Raw genomic sequence first — 15,900 nt, 5'->3', positions numbered from 1 at the left:
AATCAAACAGCCAATAAGATATACGACTGGGTTTGAAACCCAGCGGTTTGACATTAAAGCCAGTACTCTCAACCACTATGCCAAACTGCCTCTTGAAACTTTTCAATTCTTCTTTTAAAGTATTTGAAAAATTGTATGACCACAGACTAAATTCATATCTTTATTACAGGATGAAAAATATAAACGTCATATAATTACAACCTACTCATAACTGAAAATCCATCATATGAAGACAAAGCATCTCTAAAATAAAACATAAGCCAAGAGGAAATATAATTTATCCAAGCTGATGCACATGCTATTTCAGGTACATAAAGTCTACCTGGTTGTTACTTAAAAGTAATGTAAATTATAACTGGCAATACTGTGATCATACAAGGTAAATCTACACACAAACCAGTAAGTGAACTGTACTGAGTTTAGAACAACTATTATGTCAAATTTCCAACTAAAATCTTTTTTGAATACCAGCTACTTAGGTAAGACAAAAAGTCCAGTCCACATACTCTACCTACTTGTGCTTTCTAAAGCAGAAAAAACTCCATAATAACAATGAATTGGTGAAGAATATAATAAAAATTATATTGAACCACATTTTAGTAACTCTTAACTCATCTTCTAGAATGCTATTGGGTTTAACCACATGAAATTGATAGTATTTGATCGTGTTTGGCCTACAAACATGGCAATTCATGTGTTTCAACTAATAGGAAAGTCATACTTCATTATATTTAACAAAACCTAAGAAAATGCAAGTCATTTTCCCTAAAAGGAAGGACCTTAGGAGAGGTCCTTTCCCTAAAAGCAGGAGACACTTTAGGAGAGCTTTTAGAGATCGCAGCTCTAGAAGACACTGTTTAGAATCCTCCAACACAAAATGAGTTGCTGGTAAAAATTCAGGGTGGACATGCTCCATTAACCTAAAAACAAGGCCATTGATTTATGAGAGCAGATGAGTGCATATGACAGTGTGATAATGTTTCTTAAAAACTCACCCTTGGAGACTGGGAGGAGGAAAACATGGGGAGTTATTGGTTAATGGGTACAGAGTTTATGTTGAGACAATGAAAAAGTTTTGGGTATAGATAGTGGTGATGGTTATACAACATTGTGAATGTATTTAATACTACTCAATTGCATACTTACAAATGGTTCAAATAATAAATATTATGTTATTATATATTTTACCACAATAAAAACACCCTTGGAATACAATTAATTTTCTCTGTTACAAACTTGCTATTGCAACTTACTTGAAATAAATAAGGACATTGATGTAATTACAAAGAAAACATTCTGACATCCCTCTGAAGACACTGCAGTGGCTGATCCTGTTCCACATTAGTGCCCCCCTTTGACTATGCATGCAGGTTAGACTCAGCCACTTTGTGGAAAGTGTTGGCAGCATTTTCAGTTCCTTGGTCCATCAGAGCTTTTACCTCACACACACACACACACACACACATACACACACAGAGTATATATACCCCATCTGCTGAGAACCACATGCATCAGCAATTTGGGAATAGAAATCATCTACCTTGAAGCTATTGACTGACATCCCACATGTTCTGGCAGCCACTTCAAGTTGTCACTATCAGTTGTCTCGCATCAAACGAGTTAATAAGCTCATTTAGAGTCTTGGTGGGCAGATGTGCATGTAGGTCAAAGCCTTCTCTACAGCAAGAATTGCTGGATTACTAATGATTCCTTCCCTTTAATTAGGCCCAGAACAGAAATAGCATTTAGACTTTGACATCTCTGAAGGAAAAACATTCACATCGTTTGGCAGCTTGACTATGAGTCTTCATTTAACAGCTATTTATAATTAAAATTGTAAAGGGATTCTTCCTATACACTGAGCAGTCACAACCTTGTTCAAAGTTGTTATCCTGCCAGAAGAACCAGAAAGCAAATTATTGTTTTTGGACAACTAGAAAAGCTGACATGTTCAAGTACCCTATACTTAAAATACTTTACATGAAGCCAGAAATACAGTCATTCTGTTAAGAGAACTGTGAACTTAAAACAGTTTTTTGTTTGATTAATTATTCTTTACCAAGAAATATAGGTGTCTACATGTTTTCACTTGATTTACTTCACTTCAAGTGATAAATTATAAGGAATTATATCCTGTTACAAATCATGACTTTTTAAGTGGTTGAAAGCAACATCATGATGTTAGGAAAAAGGTTTTTGAGTTACATAAGAACTGAAATATATCTACACAAGATGCTTGTTTGAGGAGAAAGTTTAAAATTCTTTATAGTTGTTCATATTTGTGATGTTGAACTGCTTTCAACCCGCAACTGGAAACATTAGTTATGTTTAGTAGGTTGACCTAGCTACTAAGCTAATTTTGAGCCAAACCAAGTACTTAAATAATGACCAAAATAAGAATGTATTTTTAAAACTACTAAATCTTCATTAATGATTCTGTTCTAATGAAAATATTGACATAGAAAATGTAAGACTCTAAGTTGTACGCAAGAAACTGTAAAAAAAATAAGAAATTAAGCCCCAAGTCTTCATGCCACTTTTAGAAGAAAGTAGAAGTAACACATTGGATTATTTAACGCACAGGAAGCTTTTGATGGGGTTCAACACTGTCCTGTTTTTACCCAACCATGTTAGAAGAATGGTCAATATTCCTGACTGCTACATCCTTCTCTCTGGCTTTCTCCATGACTCATTGCCATCTCCTTGACCCTTCTACTGAAAGTATTCTTTCAAAGCTTCCCAATGACCTCAATATTGCCAAATTAAGTTACCACATAGGCAACTGCCCACATGACCTGTCTTCAATATGATACTGTTGACCACTCATTATATTTAAAACCTTTGATTCACTCATTCATTCAAGAAATACTTGTTGCTTCATGTAAATGTGTGTGAATGAGTGTGCAAAGCAGAATTTTTAAATCTCCCAGATAGTGGTGTTCCTGACCCATTGTTCCCAAATCTTCTGATTTAGACTTTTTAAAAGTAGTGATGGACCTGCTCATATCTGTCCAGTTCTTCTGCCAATGATTCCTATCTGAAAGAAGACTAGGAATGTTTAATGGTATAATACATGGGAGCTCAAAGGAGAGAAAATTGATTAGCACACTTCCAGTTCTCAGAAATACCCACACATGCATTCCTGATATAATATCTGAAGGGAAGACAGCCAGCCCTCTTGAAAACAGGATGTTGTGTAGGGATGTTTAGCATGCTTATAGTTTTAAGTTCAGGGTCTGTACATCTAGCTATTGTTTACTTAATCTCCTCATTAGTATATCATTAACCTGAAAAATATATCCTTTGCTTGGGAACCTCAAAAACTGGGATGGAAACTTGACAGAGCAGGATTCAGAAAAGTAGGGTATCCAAAAACTGTGGTGTGGTGCAAACTTTAGGGTGAACTAAATGTTTCATGTACTACCCTTATCACCCTTCGTGCAATGAACTCCTCTTCAAACATGGTTGTAGTTCATTCACTAATAGTAGGTCTTTTGTCCATTTTGGATGAATGTTTGAGCCATTTACCCTGACCATATCCATTTGTTAAACTGGACCGGTCTAGTGCTATTTCTCTATGGATTTTCTTAATATTGCAGAAGCTCAAATTGAACATAAAGTAAGACAAAGTATCATAGGTAAAAGAATGCTAAGTTTCTTACACTTGACTGTACAGCAAGAAAAAACACTTAGGACAAATATCCTGCAGGAATATTATGAATGTCCTAGAGTAGAACAGTGGAAGGAGTTAGGAGAAGGGAGGCAATTCATCTTTTAAGATAAATATATAATATTGTAGTATTTTTTAACTATTTGAGGATTAGCATATGGTACTTTCCCTTTGGAAAAAAAAAACATCAGGGATATCTCCTTGTGCCCTTTAGGCCTTGAAGCTCTAACACTGGGATACTTCGAAATGTCACCAGCTGCTTCCTGCACATGCCACTGTGCAGTCCCTCCTCCCAAGGCACAAAGAGAGTCTTGGAAAGAGTGGATTTGCATGAGATTTGAGAAGGAAATGCCCTTCAGAGATAACCTCAGAAAGACATCAAGAAAATGGCAAAAATTACCTAATATAGGCTGGGCAAACCCAGTGTTCCACTGTGTTGATCTGTTCAAAATTAGTTTTGGTAACTTGTCCTCTGTGACTTGAAAGGCCTACCAATCATAAGCCATTCTTCCTAGTAATTAAAGGCCTTTTTCAAGGGTGAGATGTGATTGCAACCTGAGCCACCATGACAGCCCCATGGAAGGCAGTGGCATTGTGTTTTTAGGGGTTCAGTCTTTCCTCAGAGCACAGTGCTCTCTCCTGAGTCACAATTTCAGTTTGGTCTCAGGGATAAGGCGTCTTGGGCACCTGTGTGATTACAATTCTAAATGATTGCAGAGACTATTGAGATGTTCCCTTTTTTTTTTTTTCTTTTTTGAGACAGAGTCGCACTCTGTCACCCAGGCTGGAGTGCAGTGGTGCGATCTCAGCTCATTGCAACCTCTGCCTCCCGGGTTCAAGCAACTCTCTGTCTCAGCCTCCCAAGTAGCTGGGATCACAGGTGCCCACTACCCCGCCCAGCTAATTTTTGTACTTTCAGTAGAGACAGGGTTTCACCATCTTGGCCAGGCTGGTCTTGAGTCTTGAACTCCTGACCTCTTGATCCACCTACCTCGGCCTCCCAAAGTGCTGGGATTACAGGCGGGAGCCACCGCGCCTGGCCGAGATGTTCTTGTGAATGGCATGAGATGACCTTCATCCGTGGTAGAGGCTGAGGTGGACTCTGAGCTAAGGCTTCTTTCTGAGAAATATCTATGTTTTGTTGCTAAGGCAACAAAGTCATTCAGGGCAAACTAGGAGCTACTTTACATGTGGAAAGTATTATTGACAGAAATAATCTGTGAAACTGGGCCAGGAGCACATTTTTTCCTGATTTAACACGTTATTTTTTTTCCTTTTGTTCTTTGGCCACCTTTTCTGAAAACCCTTTAATGAAGAAAAGTCAATCCCTAAAGCAACAGAAAGTGAGTGTAATTCAAGAGAAAGACCATTCGTAAATTCATAGACATAGGTAGGCCCTATCTAGAACCTCTCATGGAATCTTTGCAAATGTAACAAGTCTAAAGGTTTCTATTTTAAGGTCTTATATGAAATATAATATTTGAAAATGCACAATTAGCATTACTGTTTTCTTTCTCCCAAGATATTCCCTTCCTTTTTCCTGCACTTTCAGATGAACATTAAAACCCGGTAGAAATGCACCTTTCAACAAACTGTTGTCCCTAGCCAGAGTTCACCAGAAGGCAAGACAGATAGAACTTTACATACTGTCAGAAATAAATGCATTTATTTCAGGCCAAATATTCAGGAAATTCAGCAATTTTTCCTAAAGGGATAAATATAATACGGTAGCTAAGAGCAGACTTCTGGGTTTCAATCTTCAGTCTGTCCCTTACTAGCTCTGTAGCCTTGGACCCATTGCTTAAACTCTTTGTGCCGTAGTAGACTAATCTGTACAACAGAAATAAGAATAGATCATGTCTCAAAAGGTGGTATTAGTATTAAATGAGTATTTAAAACTTTACCTATACATAATAAATATACAAAAAATAAATGTTAACTACTATAGAAGTTTCAAAATAAATAACCTTCCTTGTGCCCATTAGAGAATACAGAATTACTGAATTTTAGAGGGTTTCTTTACACAAATTGCAAAAGCAGCTTATTTTAAAATTGTCTAATAAAATGATAATGGATAAAAGTAAATGTCACTATAAAATACTATTTCCAGATTGAGGAACAAAAATAGCTTATTATGTCTTTAAAGTATAGTACCTTCTGGGAGGCAAGATGAAATCATTCCCTGAATACTGACTTTTACGACAGTATACTAATAAATGTATAAAATGAAAAAAATAGCTAATGATCAATATGACATGAATCTCCAGCTAAGAGATCCAAAGAGTAGTAGAAATTACATAGAAGTTAGTAATAGTGTCAAAGTAAGAAAGCCAGGACCTTAAACCAGAACTATGACTAGAGGGAAAAGGGGAAACTCATGGCCACTTTATAGACTCCCAGCAATCCCCAACATCCCCTAGAAATTGACAGCTTTTCAATTGGCAATGAACTTTGTTCACTTGGCAGTGAACTTTGTGATTAAAACTTAAGTGGCAATTTTATGTCATGTATATTTTACAAAAGAGAGGCCCTTGGGAAATTGATGAAGTGCTCAAATGCTTTTGGAAAAATGACTCCTTTTATGATTATGCTGTAAAAGTCAACCACAAAGTGCTATTATGTCAGAAAAATTATAACCAACCCCCCAAAACAGACTTGACGCATTATTAAAAATTAATGCACTGTTGAAATTAAAAGCTAAATTTTATTGAAATAATTTTTAACCGTAAGTGATAACACTATTAGACATAAAGAATTGAGCCAGGTATGGTGGCTCACGCTTGTAATCTCAGCACTTTGAGAGTCCAAGGCAGGAGGATCCCTTGAGGCCAAGCATTCCAGACTCAACTGGGCAACAAAGCGAGAGCCCATCTCTACAAAAAGAAAACTTTACGATTTAGTCAGACACAGTGGTGTGTGCCTCTAGTCCTAGCTATTTCAGAGGCTGAGGCAGGAGAATTGCTTGAGCCCAGGAATTCAAGGTACAGTTGGTTATGATCATGCCACTATACTCCAGCTGGGGCAACAGAGCAACATCCTATCTCTAAAAAAGAGAAAGAAGAGAAGGAGGAGGAGGAGCACCTTTTTATGGACCATTCCCTACCATACCACCACAACTGCCAGCCACAACCTGCATCACCCAAAGCTACAGGCACTATTTCCAGGCCAGCACCACCTCAGTGCCCTCTACAGATGATGGGACCTCACTGGGACTCTGCTTCAGGCAAGCCATTTGATCTCCAGGCTTTATTTCTCATTTCCAAAATGAAAATGCTAAGCCAGTATGATCTCTAACATCTCTAGTGGCTCAAACATTCTATACTTCTATCACTACTGCAAACCCGAGCTCCGATCCCTGACTTTAAGCCTCTTTTTCACAAACATGAAAATTATCATCTTAGGTAATCAAGTAATTCTAAAAATTGTGTGGTCTGTCAAAATATATTTTTTTCTTACTGTAGGATTGTACCTGTAGCCAACGCAATTTTATGAAAACTTCTGCTCATCAATATTCAACAAGGCCATTTCTTTCCCCAGAGATAATTAATCGTAGGCAAGGAGTAAAAAAGACAGTTTCCCCAGATGCAGCCTAAGCACATGCCTGCTGAGAAGCCCATTCTATTTTAATTTGCCAATTAAAAGTGGCCTGGTAAATCACACGCTGTCATTATCTCAATAAAAATACCATACTTGTCACTCTCTTTCCTCTCTCTCAAGTAGCCCAACTGCTCCCTACACCTCAGTTTAATATCACCCTTAAAAAGCTGGCTTTCTTTAGGGTCAGCTGAGGATGGCATCTTCTGCTTTTATTACTGCAACAAATTCCATACCACTCAAATCACTAAGTCGACACCATTTACTGGATATTTACTATGTCTGTGAAATTTACTAAACATTGAGGAGAGTTAAAAAGGAACTAAAAAGGCTTGTTTTAGCAAATTAATGGTCACTGTCATTGGAAAAGAGAGCCTTATAACTAGGCTTTTAAAGATCCCTCCCATCTGCATCTTTTTGTTCTGCATGGCTTGTATTCAACCCCTCCCTATCTGTCTTGGCTGGTTTTCTGTGAACTGATATTACAAGCATGGTGCTGATGGTTGAGAATTCCCTGTAATTAAAAAAGGCTTGATTTCTGTTGGTATAACAATTGTAAATTTCCTTCCCCTATAAACTGTATATTGAGGTGGCATTACATTTGAGAAATAGAATGGTTTGAATTGTGTCACTTGTTATAGCTTTTTGGTTTCCAATGAACCATAAAATAATAAAAGTCAGGAGTAAGAAGGAAACACAGCAAAGATTCTAGATAATGGCTTATAGTTAATAATGCCTCCCTTTGAATAATACAATAATAAATGATAAAGGTATGCTGCCAACTTCCTGAATGCACTTGGACTTGATGCTCTGTATACATCGGCAGATTATTATGCATTTCCAAAGGTACTTCCTCAAAGAATCCATTGACTTTTACCTAATAAAACATACATTACCATAGTGCACTAGGGGAAACACACTCCACCTGTCTTTAATCAAAGGGTAAGATTACCTTATTGCCTTGAAACCCCTTTGGGCCTGGGTCTCCTGGAGGTCCACTAATTCCCTGCTCCAGGATGAAAACCAATAATTAGTTCTGTGTACAAAAGGCCAGCAGGAATGAATCATTCTTTAGGGTCCCTAGAGATCCTGGCGTTAGAAGTTAGACTGTGTAACTCAGAGCTTAATTGAAATCACATTCAATTGAGAAGTAGGATGAGATAAAATTTCCTGCATCAAATAAGTAGCTTCTAAAATAGCACTTATGCTAAGAACAAATATTTAATTAACGAGATGTTTGTTTACTAAACCTGTGTTTCCAATGTTATTCCAACGTTCTTGACTCCTTTCAAAAAAAGATTTTGCCAACTAAGCATCTTCTTTTTTAAAATATCGAAGGCATATGTAACTGAAGTTAGAGCTTCCAATGAATTTGTGATAACCAGAATTACTGCCTGGCTCTGACATTTCCAGGCTAAAGCAAAGAAGTTAGTGGTTAACTAGATGGTGTCTAGGAAATTCTGGGTAAAATTATAATTTTCTGTAGGCTTTTTGAAATACTGAAATTAACTCCTCACATAGAGCACCACTATAACTTTGGAAGAGGTAAGTTCCTAGGCTAGGAAAAGATTCGAATTATTTTCTGAAATCTATGGATGTCTAACTTAAATGCCTTAGAGAATCAGTCCATATTATAGAACATTATCTATGGTTATAGAACAATATAAATACTGTGATTTAGATAAAATGCATAACTTTTCCAACTACATTATAGTAGCAGTGCAAAAATAGTTACATCCTGTTTTTAGCCACTTTGACTTTCTGTCTTTCTAGACTCTGAAGTTTTTAACTTCATCCCCTTAGCTACTCACTAATACTTGCCTGATGGTACCTATCTTTAGGGAGTTTTAGTTAAGTTAATGAAAACATTAGGGAAATTGTTTCCAAAATTTGTTGCACATTGGAATCATCTGGGGATCTTAAACAGTATTAATGCCTGGCTTCAATCCCCAGACATTCTGATTTAATTGACAGAGGGTGCAAGTGGGTAAGGGGGAATGTTTTAAAAGCTCCCCAGGTGATTCTAATCCAAACTTAGATTTGGTTTTAACCCCCTTACCTGAATTCCTCTGGGTCCCTTTGGTCCATATGGTCCTGGGGATCCCTGTGGAAAAAAATTGAAAATAAGTCTCTCTAAATATATATCTTCAATGTGCAGTGATTTTAGGTAGGAGGGAAGGAAATGTGTTCTCAGTAATTGCCATCTTCCCTTGTTATCTTAACATCAAAGGCAAGAAATTGAAATAATCCTAATCAACAAGCCAAGGGGCAGGAGTGTCAGACTTTCCTTCAGTAAACAATCTCCATGAAAATACAATTTTAGATGTAAGTACCTTGCCTACATATTGACATTTTGGTCATTTTGGTTAGAGTAAAGAAATTATTTTATTTTATAAGATTCCTTAGAGGGCTATAAACTTCCTGGAATATTATTTCCTTCCAAAAGGGTAATGTCAGTTAAATTAACAATGTAGTGCATTTCCATGATATCTGGATCACTCTTTTGCTCATCTTCAAAACATTGAACTTGGCAAAACACTGTTTATAGTCAATACTCTTCTAATAGAAAATATTTCATTCTGTCCCATAGCCAGGAAACCCTTTAAAATTTATTTTGTGAGGGAGAACATGGTCTAGTTTTTATTTCCCCAGATTTCCACTTTTTTTTTCTTTTTTTTTGCTTATCAAAGTATAACCTGTTAACTATTGACACACTTTGACAATTATAGAAACATATAAATAAACAATTTGAAAAATCACACAGAGGCAAATGCTGTTAACATTTTAGGCATATTTTCATCCAGTTTTATTCCCAATATAGTTCTCTTCAAATCATGTGATCAAAGTGTATGTCTGATTTTGTGTCCTACCTATTTGGCCTTATATTGTATCAAAAATACTTTTCCTTTTTCCACGTCATTAAAAACTCATAGTAAACAGATAATATACAAGAATAGGGAACTACCATAATTTATTTACTCATTTCCCTAGTTTTGACCTACGTAATATTATAGTGAACATCTTTATGTATAAATCTCTGTCCAACTTCTGATTCACTCCTAAGAATAGTCTCCTAGAAGAGGATTATGGAAGCAGAGACCATAAGCACATTTAAGGCTCACTGGCTCTCTTTTGTCTCACATGCCATATACAGAAACAAAGAGAGAGAAACTTCCTCCATAAAATTTGTTTGTTAATCATTCCCACTACCTGAATATGAGAGAGTGTATCTTCATCTTATGGGCTCCCCATCAACAATTAGTATTATAAATTACTTCACTGTTTGCTAATTTGATAGGTGATATAATACTTTTGTGTGTTTGGTTTTGGTTGTTGGTATTTTTGTTGTTGTTGTTGTTGTTTGAGACAGGGTCTTGCTCTGTTGCCCAGGCAGGAATAGCTCACTGCAGCCTCTACCTCCCAGGCTCAAGCAATCCTCCCACCTCAGCCTCCTGAATTGCCCACGCTGCTGATATAATATTTTATTGTTTTATTGTTGGTTTGGTTTTGTTTTTGAGATGGAGTCTTACTCTGTCTTCCAGGCTGGAATGCAATGGCACAATCTCGGCTCACTGCAACCTCTGCCTCCTGGGTTCAAGCGATTCTCCTGCCTCCTGAGTAGCTGAAATTACAGATGTGCACCACCATGATTGGCTAATTTTTGTATTTTTAGTAGAGATGGGGTTTCACCTTGCTGGCCAGGCTTGTCTCAAACTCCTAACCTCTGATGATCCACCCACCTTGGCCTCCCAAAGTGCTGGGATTACAGGCATAAGCCACCATGCCCAGCCTGTTTTGTTTCTTTTGAGACAGGGTTTCACTCTGTTAACCTAACTGCAGTACAGTGGCACAATGACAGCTCGATGCAGCCTCAGCCCCCTGGACTCAAGAAATCTTCCCACCTCAGCTTCCCAAGTATCTAGAATTACAGGCACATGCCCAACTAATTTTTAAATTTTTTGTAGAGACGGGGCCTCACTATGTTCCCCAGGCTGGTCTCAAACTCCTGGACTCAAGTGATCCTTCCACCTCATCCGAACATTTTAATGTATTAATTTCACTTATCTGATTGCTACTGTATTAGGATATTTTTTCTTATTTATTAGCCATTTTAATTTCCACTTCTATATCTCTTCATGTTGCTCATATGTTTTTCTAAATAAACTTGTATAAACTCTCTGTGTCAAGGACATGATATCTCACCGGCTCTAAGACACATTTTTTCACGTTTTTATATCTCTGACATTGGGGTATATTTTACAATCAGTTGCACCTTACATTTATAATTGGCAGTGGGTTTTTTTTTTTTTCGTTATTCCTTTTTGGCATGGAAAATAATGGGACATTTAACAATCCCGGACATCTCAATCAATGAAATATGATATCCTTTGTCAACCATTTTAATTTCATCTAGTTTTCCCAGATATTGTTTGACTTTCATTTCTATTCTATTCTATGTGTGTCCCTTTTTCTGTATTTCCAATATCCAGGTCCATCTTGCATGTTCAGTTATACTCCAGGAAGAATCTATTTATTTTCACATTTTCCATTTTGACTAGAGATAATTACTAAGCCTACCTTTTGCAGATCCACCTGACCTTTAACTCTACAGTAGTTTAAAAGCATTCAGAAAGTCTCAATCTATTTAAAGTGTTTAGTTCCATGGGCCAATGTGATTATCTCACCCTCTTCTCCTAACCTTCTGCCTCATTTTCTCTCCTTGATTCCCTTCCAGATTATAACATAGAAACTGAAAAAGTGTGGTATCTTGGTGGCATGATGTTAATAGTTCTTAATATAATGAAAACTATTTATTTTTACTCTGCACTTTTTTGGACCCTTTAACATCGTGTTTCAAATATACTTTCTGTATATATTTGGCCTTTTGAGGAACTATTTAACATCCTTAAAATTTTTTCCAAATTTAAGTGCTTTCTATTTATTTATCTATTTATTTACTTATTTATTTTTGAGATGGGTCACTCTGTCACCCAGGCTGGAGTGCAGTGGCATGATCTCCGCTCACTGCAACCTCCACCTCCTGGGTTCAAGCAATTTTCCTGTCTCAGCCTCCTGAGTAGCTGGTACTACAGGTGCACACCACCCTGCCTGGCTAATTTTTGTATTTTTAGTAGAGATGGGGTTTCACCATATTGATCAGGCTGGTCTTGAACTCCTGACCTCAGGTGATCCGCCCACCTCAGCCTCCCAAAGTGCTGGGATTACAGGCGTTAGCCACTGTGTCCAGCCTATATTTATTTTTTAAATAAAGGTGAATATCTATCCAATTGTCTGTGTCTACATTTTCAAAAGTCCAAATCTCTATGTCTAGTTGCACCACACTGTTTATAACTATTTCACTGACTTATTTCAGAGTTCTTCACACTAGTTTGGAAAGTGCCTGTTTTCAGTGTTTGCATCTGGAAAGCAATTCTACTCTGACCCAACTGCAGCTTTAATTAACTTTGCTGGTTAAATAATTCTTTTTACCGTAACATTCAGGAGGTGTGGCCTCCAAGGTCAGGGTGTCACAAAATGAAGTCTTAATGGTCCATAAGAAAGGCATTTGGGGGCTCTATTATTGAGTCAGGCATCACTTTGTTTTCTACCACATGTTTTACAGATGTGAAAAATTGAGCCATTGATTCCAACTCTAGTAGTGAGATCACCATAATTCAGCCCAGGAATTTCCCCTTAAGGAAACGCAACCCAAAAGGGATCACAGCTGTAAGCATTTTAAAAACATGTTCCTTACTTTGTCACCTTTTATTCCTGGTTTACCACATTCCCCACGTTCACCCTAAAAAATAAATAAGTGAAATAAATAAGAGAACACTTGCAGTCATTCACTATTAAGAATGTTTGCTTGTTTGTTTGTTTTTTAAATTCCCAGCACCCTTGTAACATAAGCACTCTGCTGCTTTCTACACAATCTTAGCCTCAATACTGTGGGTTGTATGGGCATTGAAATCTGATTATTTTTACCCATGAGTCATCCTTAACTTGACAGGAACAAATCAGGAACAATGTAATAAGGTTTGACATTTTTAAGAAACAGATGAAACTAGAAGAAAAGAAACCTAGCATCTAACCACATATTAGAGGCCCTTTGCATATGTGGTTTAACTGAATCCACATAACGGCCCAAGGAGATGAGCTTTATCATTCTTATTTTATAATTGAGAACATTTAAACTCAACAAGATAACTTCCCTCTATCAAATAGCTAGTAAGTAAAAGAATCAGAGTCTGAACCCAGATACTCTAACTTGGAATTCCTATTTTTTTCAAGAACACCATGCTTCAGCCTGAGTACCAACCTTGATCACCCAGTAGTGTTCACCTGGAGAACTGTGAGAGAAAGGTTCTGAGATGAGATTGCATCGTGAGTTAGTGGGAACAGGTGCCATGATGAGTTAGCGAAGTCTGCTGTAGGAGAGCGGGACTTGGCAGCAAGCACGCTACATATTTTTCATTATTATGCTCTACTTACCCGTCTTCCCTAGAATATTGCTGAAAAAACATTTGAGTTGTGCTTTAGAGTTTATCAGTGATAGTGTATCATATTTTATCTCAGTTAATCTGACATTAACTGTCTGAGATAAATATTAATCCAATTTTATAGACTAAAAATTTGTAATTAAGAAGGTTAAGTAAAGAGAATGTGGTATACAAGGGAATATTATTTAGCCTTTAAGAAAGAAATCCTGTCATTTGTAACAACATAGAGGAACCTGAACCTGGAAGACATTATGTTAAGTGAAATAAGCCAGGAACAGAAAGACAAATATGGCATGATCTCACTTATATGTGTGATCTAACAAATTTGAACTCACAGAAGCACAGAGTAGAAGGGTGGTTACCAGGGGGAATGGGTGGAAACTTAGGAAATGTTGGTCAAAGGATACAAAACTGGTTAGATAGGAGCAATAAGTTCAAGAGATCTGTTGTTCAACACGATGACTATCATTAATAACAACATCTTGTATTGAAAATCACTAAAAGGGTAGATTTTAAGCATTCTCACCACAAAACCTGATCATTATGTGAGGTGATGCACATGTTAATTAGCTCAATTTAGCCATTTTATAATGTATACATTTATCAAATTATATTTTATACAAGACAATAAATATGAACTTTTTAGATTTGTCAATTAAAATTTTTAAATAAAAATAAATGTTTTTAAAAAGTTCGTTTCCTCAAGTAGAATGAGAATTGGGACCTCTGAATACTAATTCATTAGATCAGACTTTTGAGGCTTCTAATAATTAGAACTAAAAGGTGACAGTCAGAAAAATGACTAAAGTTTCATAATCATAGTAATATTATCTCATTTATAAATCAATTTAGAGTTTTCCAAATGCTTTTATATATATATTGTTATTTTGATCCTCAATTCAATTCTCACTTTCAAGATAAGGAAACACAATTGGAGATGTCAAATGATTTACTTAAATGTACAGGCTACCCAATGACTCCTAGTCCAGTGCTCTCAACACTAGCTTCTGCTGCTGCTACTTTATTCTGCCTCTGTACTGCTCTAGGGCGTGTTACTGGAAGTGCCACTACACAATGACATAAGGAAATTGCATTCAAATGTAAATCAATGCATTGCTTCCTTCATCAAGGAAGTCTTGCTATGAAAAATAAATGTCAGCTGAACTTTAAACAGTATACGTAGTGATATAGTGGATTTATATGCTGGTGGAAGCTTTATCTTGCTGCAGAATAGCAACAAACCATTCACAGACTGGCAACCAGCTTGCAGACCACAGTTTTAATAGCAGTGCTCTACGGAGGGAAATCATAATTATGACTTCCAATTATGGATGTGAAGTGTGTGCCATAGCCTTTACATTATTGCTAATCCCCATAGCGGCCTTGTGAGGTATATATACATATCTCCACTCACAGATAAGCAAAATGAGGCTCAGAGAGATTACATACTTTGTTCACGACCACAGACTTGAGTCTGTTAGGCTCTCAAGTGCATGTTCTTATCAGTCACCCGTAGCTGAACAAGGCACACAGTTACAGGCTGCAAGTCACTTTCCATTAACCTAACATTTCTGCCTAGGGTACTGCCTGGGCTCTTCCAGGCATCAGAAGCAGGGAAGAGGGAGGTGTGACTCTTAGAGCCGGCTATGCCTCTGATCAAATGCAATCTGTTCTCTCTTCACATCCTTTTGTGAGTCAAACTGACCCAGGAAAAACTGAGCTTTCACTTAGAACAAGTTGAACATTTATTTCTGAATGCAAATGGAAAATCACTTTTGAAGAATCAATTAGAAAGCAATTAATTTAATAATTTTGGATGGGAATAAAATGAGTCAACCACCAAAATATAAAACAGAAAAGTACCATAAATACACTCAAAATGCTTTTGGCTAGAATTCACATTCCATTTGTCCAGACAGATTTGTTAGCTACAGGGGCCTGAGGAACAGCATTTGTTTTTTGCAGGGCACAGATTGCCATCAATGAAAATATTGTATTCATGTTATTTGCCTCTGCAAAGGCATTTTCCTTTTTGGTAGGCTCATTAATCCCTGTGGAATGGCCACAACTACATAGTTTCAGAGAGCGAGTACTTCAGAAAGCCATAAACAGATCAGCTCTGTTCTCAGCCTCTAT

The 15,900-nt window shown here is 36.9% G+C and overlaps 1 protein-coding gene across 2 annotated transcripts in view; it reads right to left on the bottom strand.

Moving 5' to 3' along the window:
* Positions 1-15,900, bottom strand: part of COL28A1 (collagen, type XXVIII, alpha 1) — a 188,147-nt gene that overhangs the window by 143,865 nt on the left and 28,382 nt on the right. For both annotated transcript variants that reach the window (XM_011943170.1, XM_011943162.1), the window contains exons 9-11: positions 13,020-13,064; positions 9,324-9,368; positions 8,217-8,270 (exon numbers count right to left, since the gene is read on the bottom strand). In XM_011943170.1, coding sequence (XP_011798560.1) covers positions 8,217-8,270; positions 9,324-9,368; positions 13,020-13,064 — 144 coding nt within the window. The remainder of the gene's footprint in view (positions 1-8,216; positions 8,271-9,323; positions 9,369-13,019; positions 13,065-15,900) is intronic.

The sequence above is a fragment of the Colobus angolensis genome, unplaced genomic scaffold (assembly GCF_000951035.1).
Source record: "Colobus angolensis palliatus isolate OR3802 unplaced genomic scaffold, Cang.pa_1.0 Scaffold104, whole genome shotgun sequence".
In the NCBI taxonomy this organism is placed as follows: Eukaryota; Metazoa; Chordata; class Mammalia; order Primates; family Cercopithecidae; genus Colobus; species Colobus angolensis.
The sequence above is the reverse complement of the archived record's forward strand: the minus strand, read 5'-3'. Positions and strand labels throughout refer to the sequence as shown.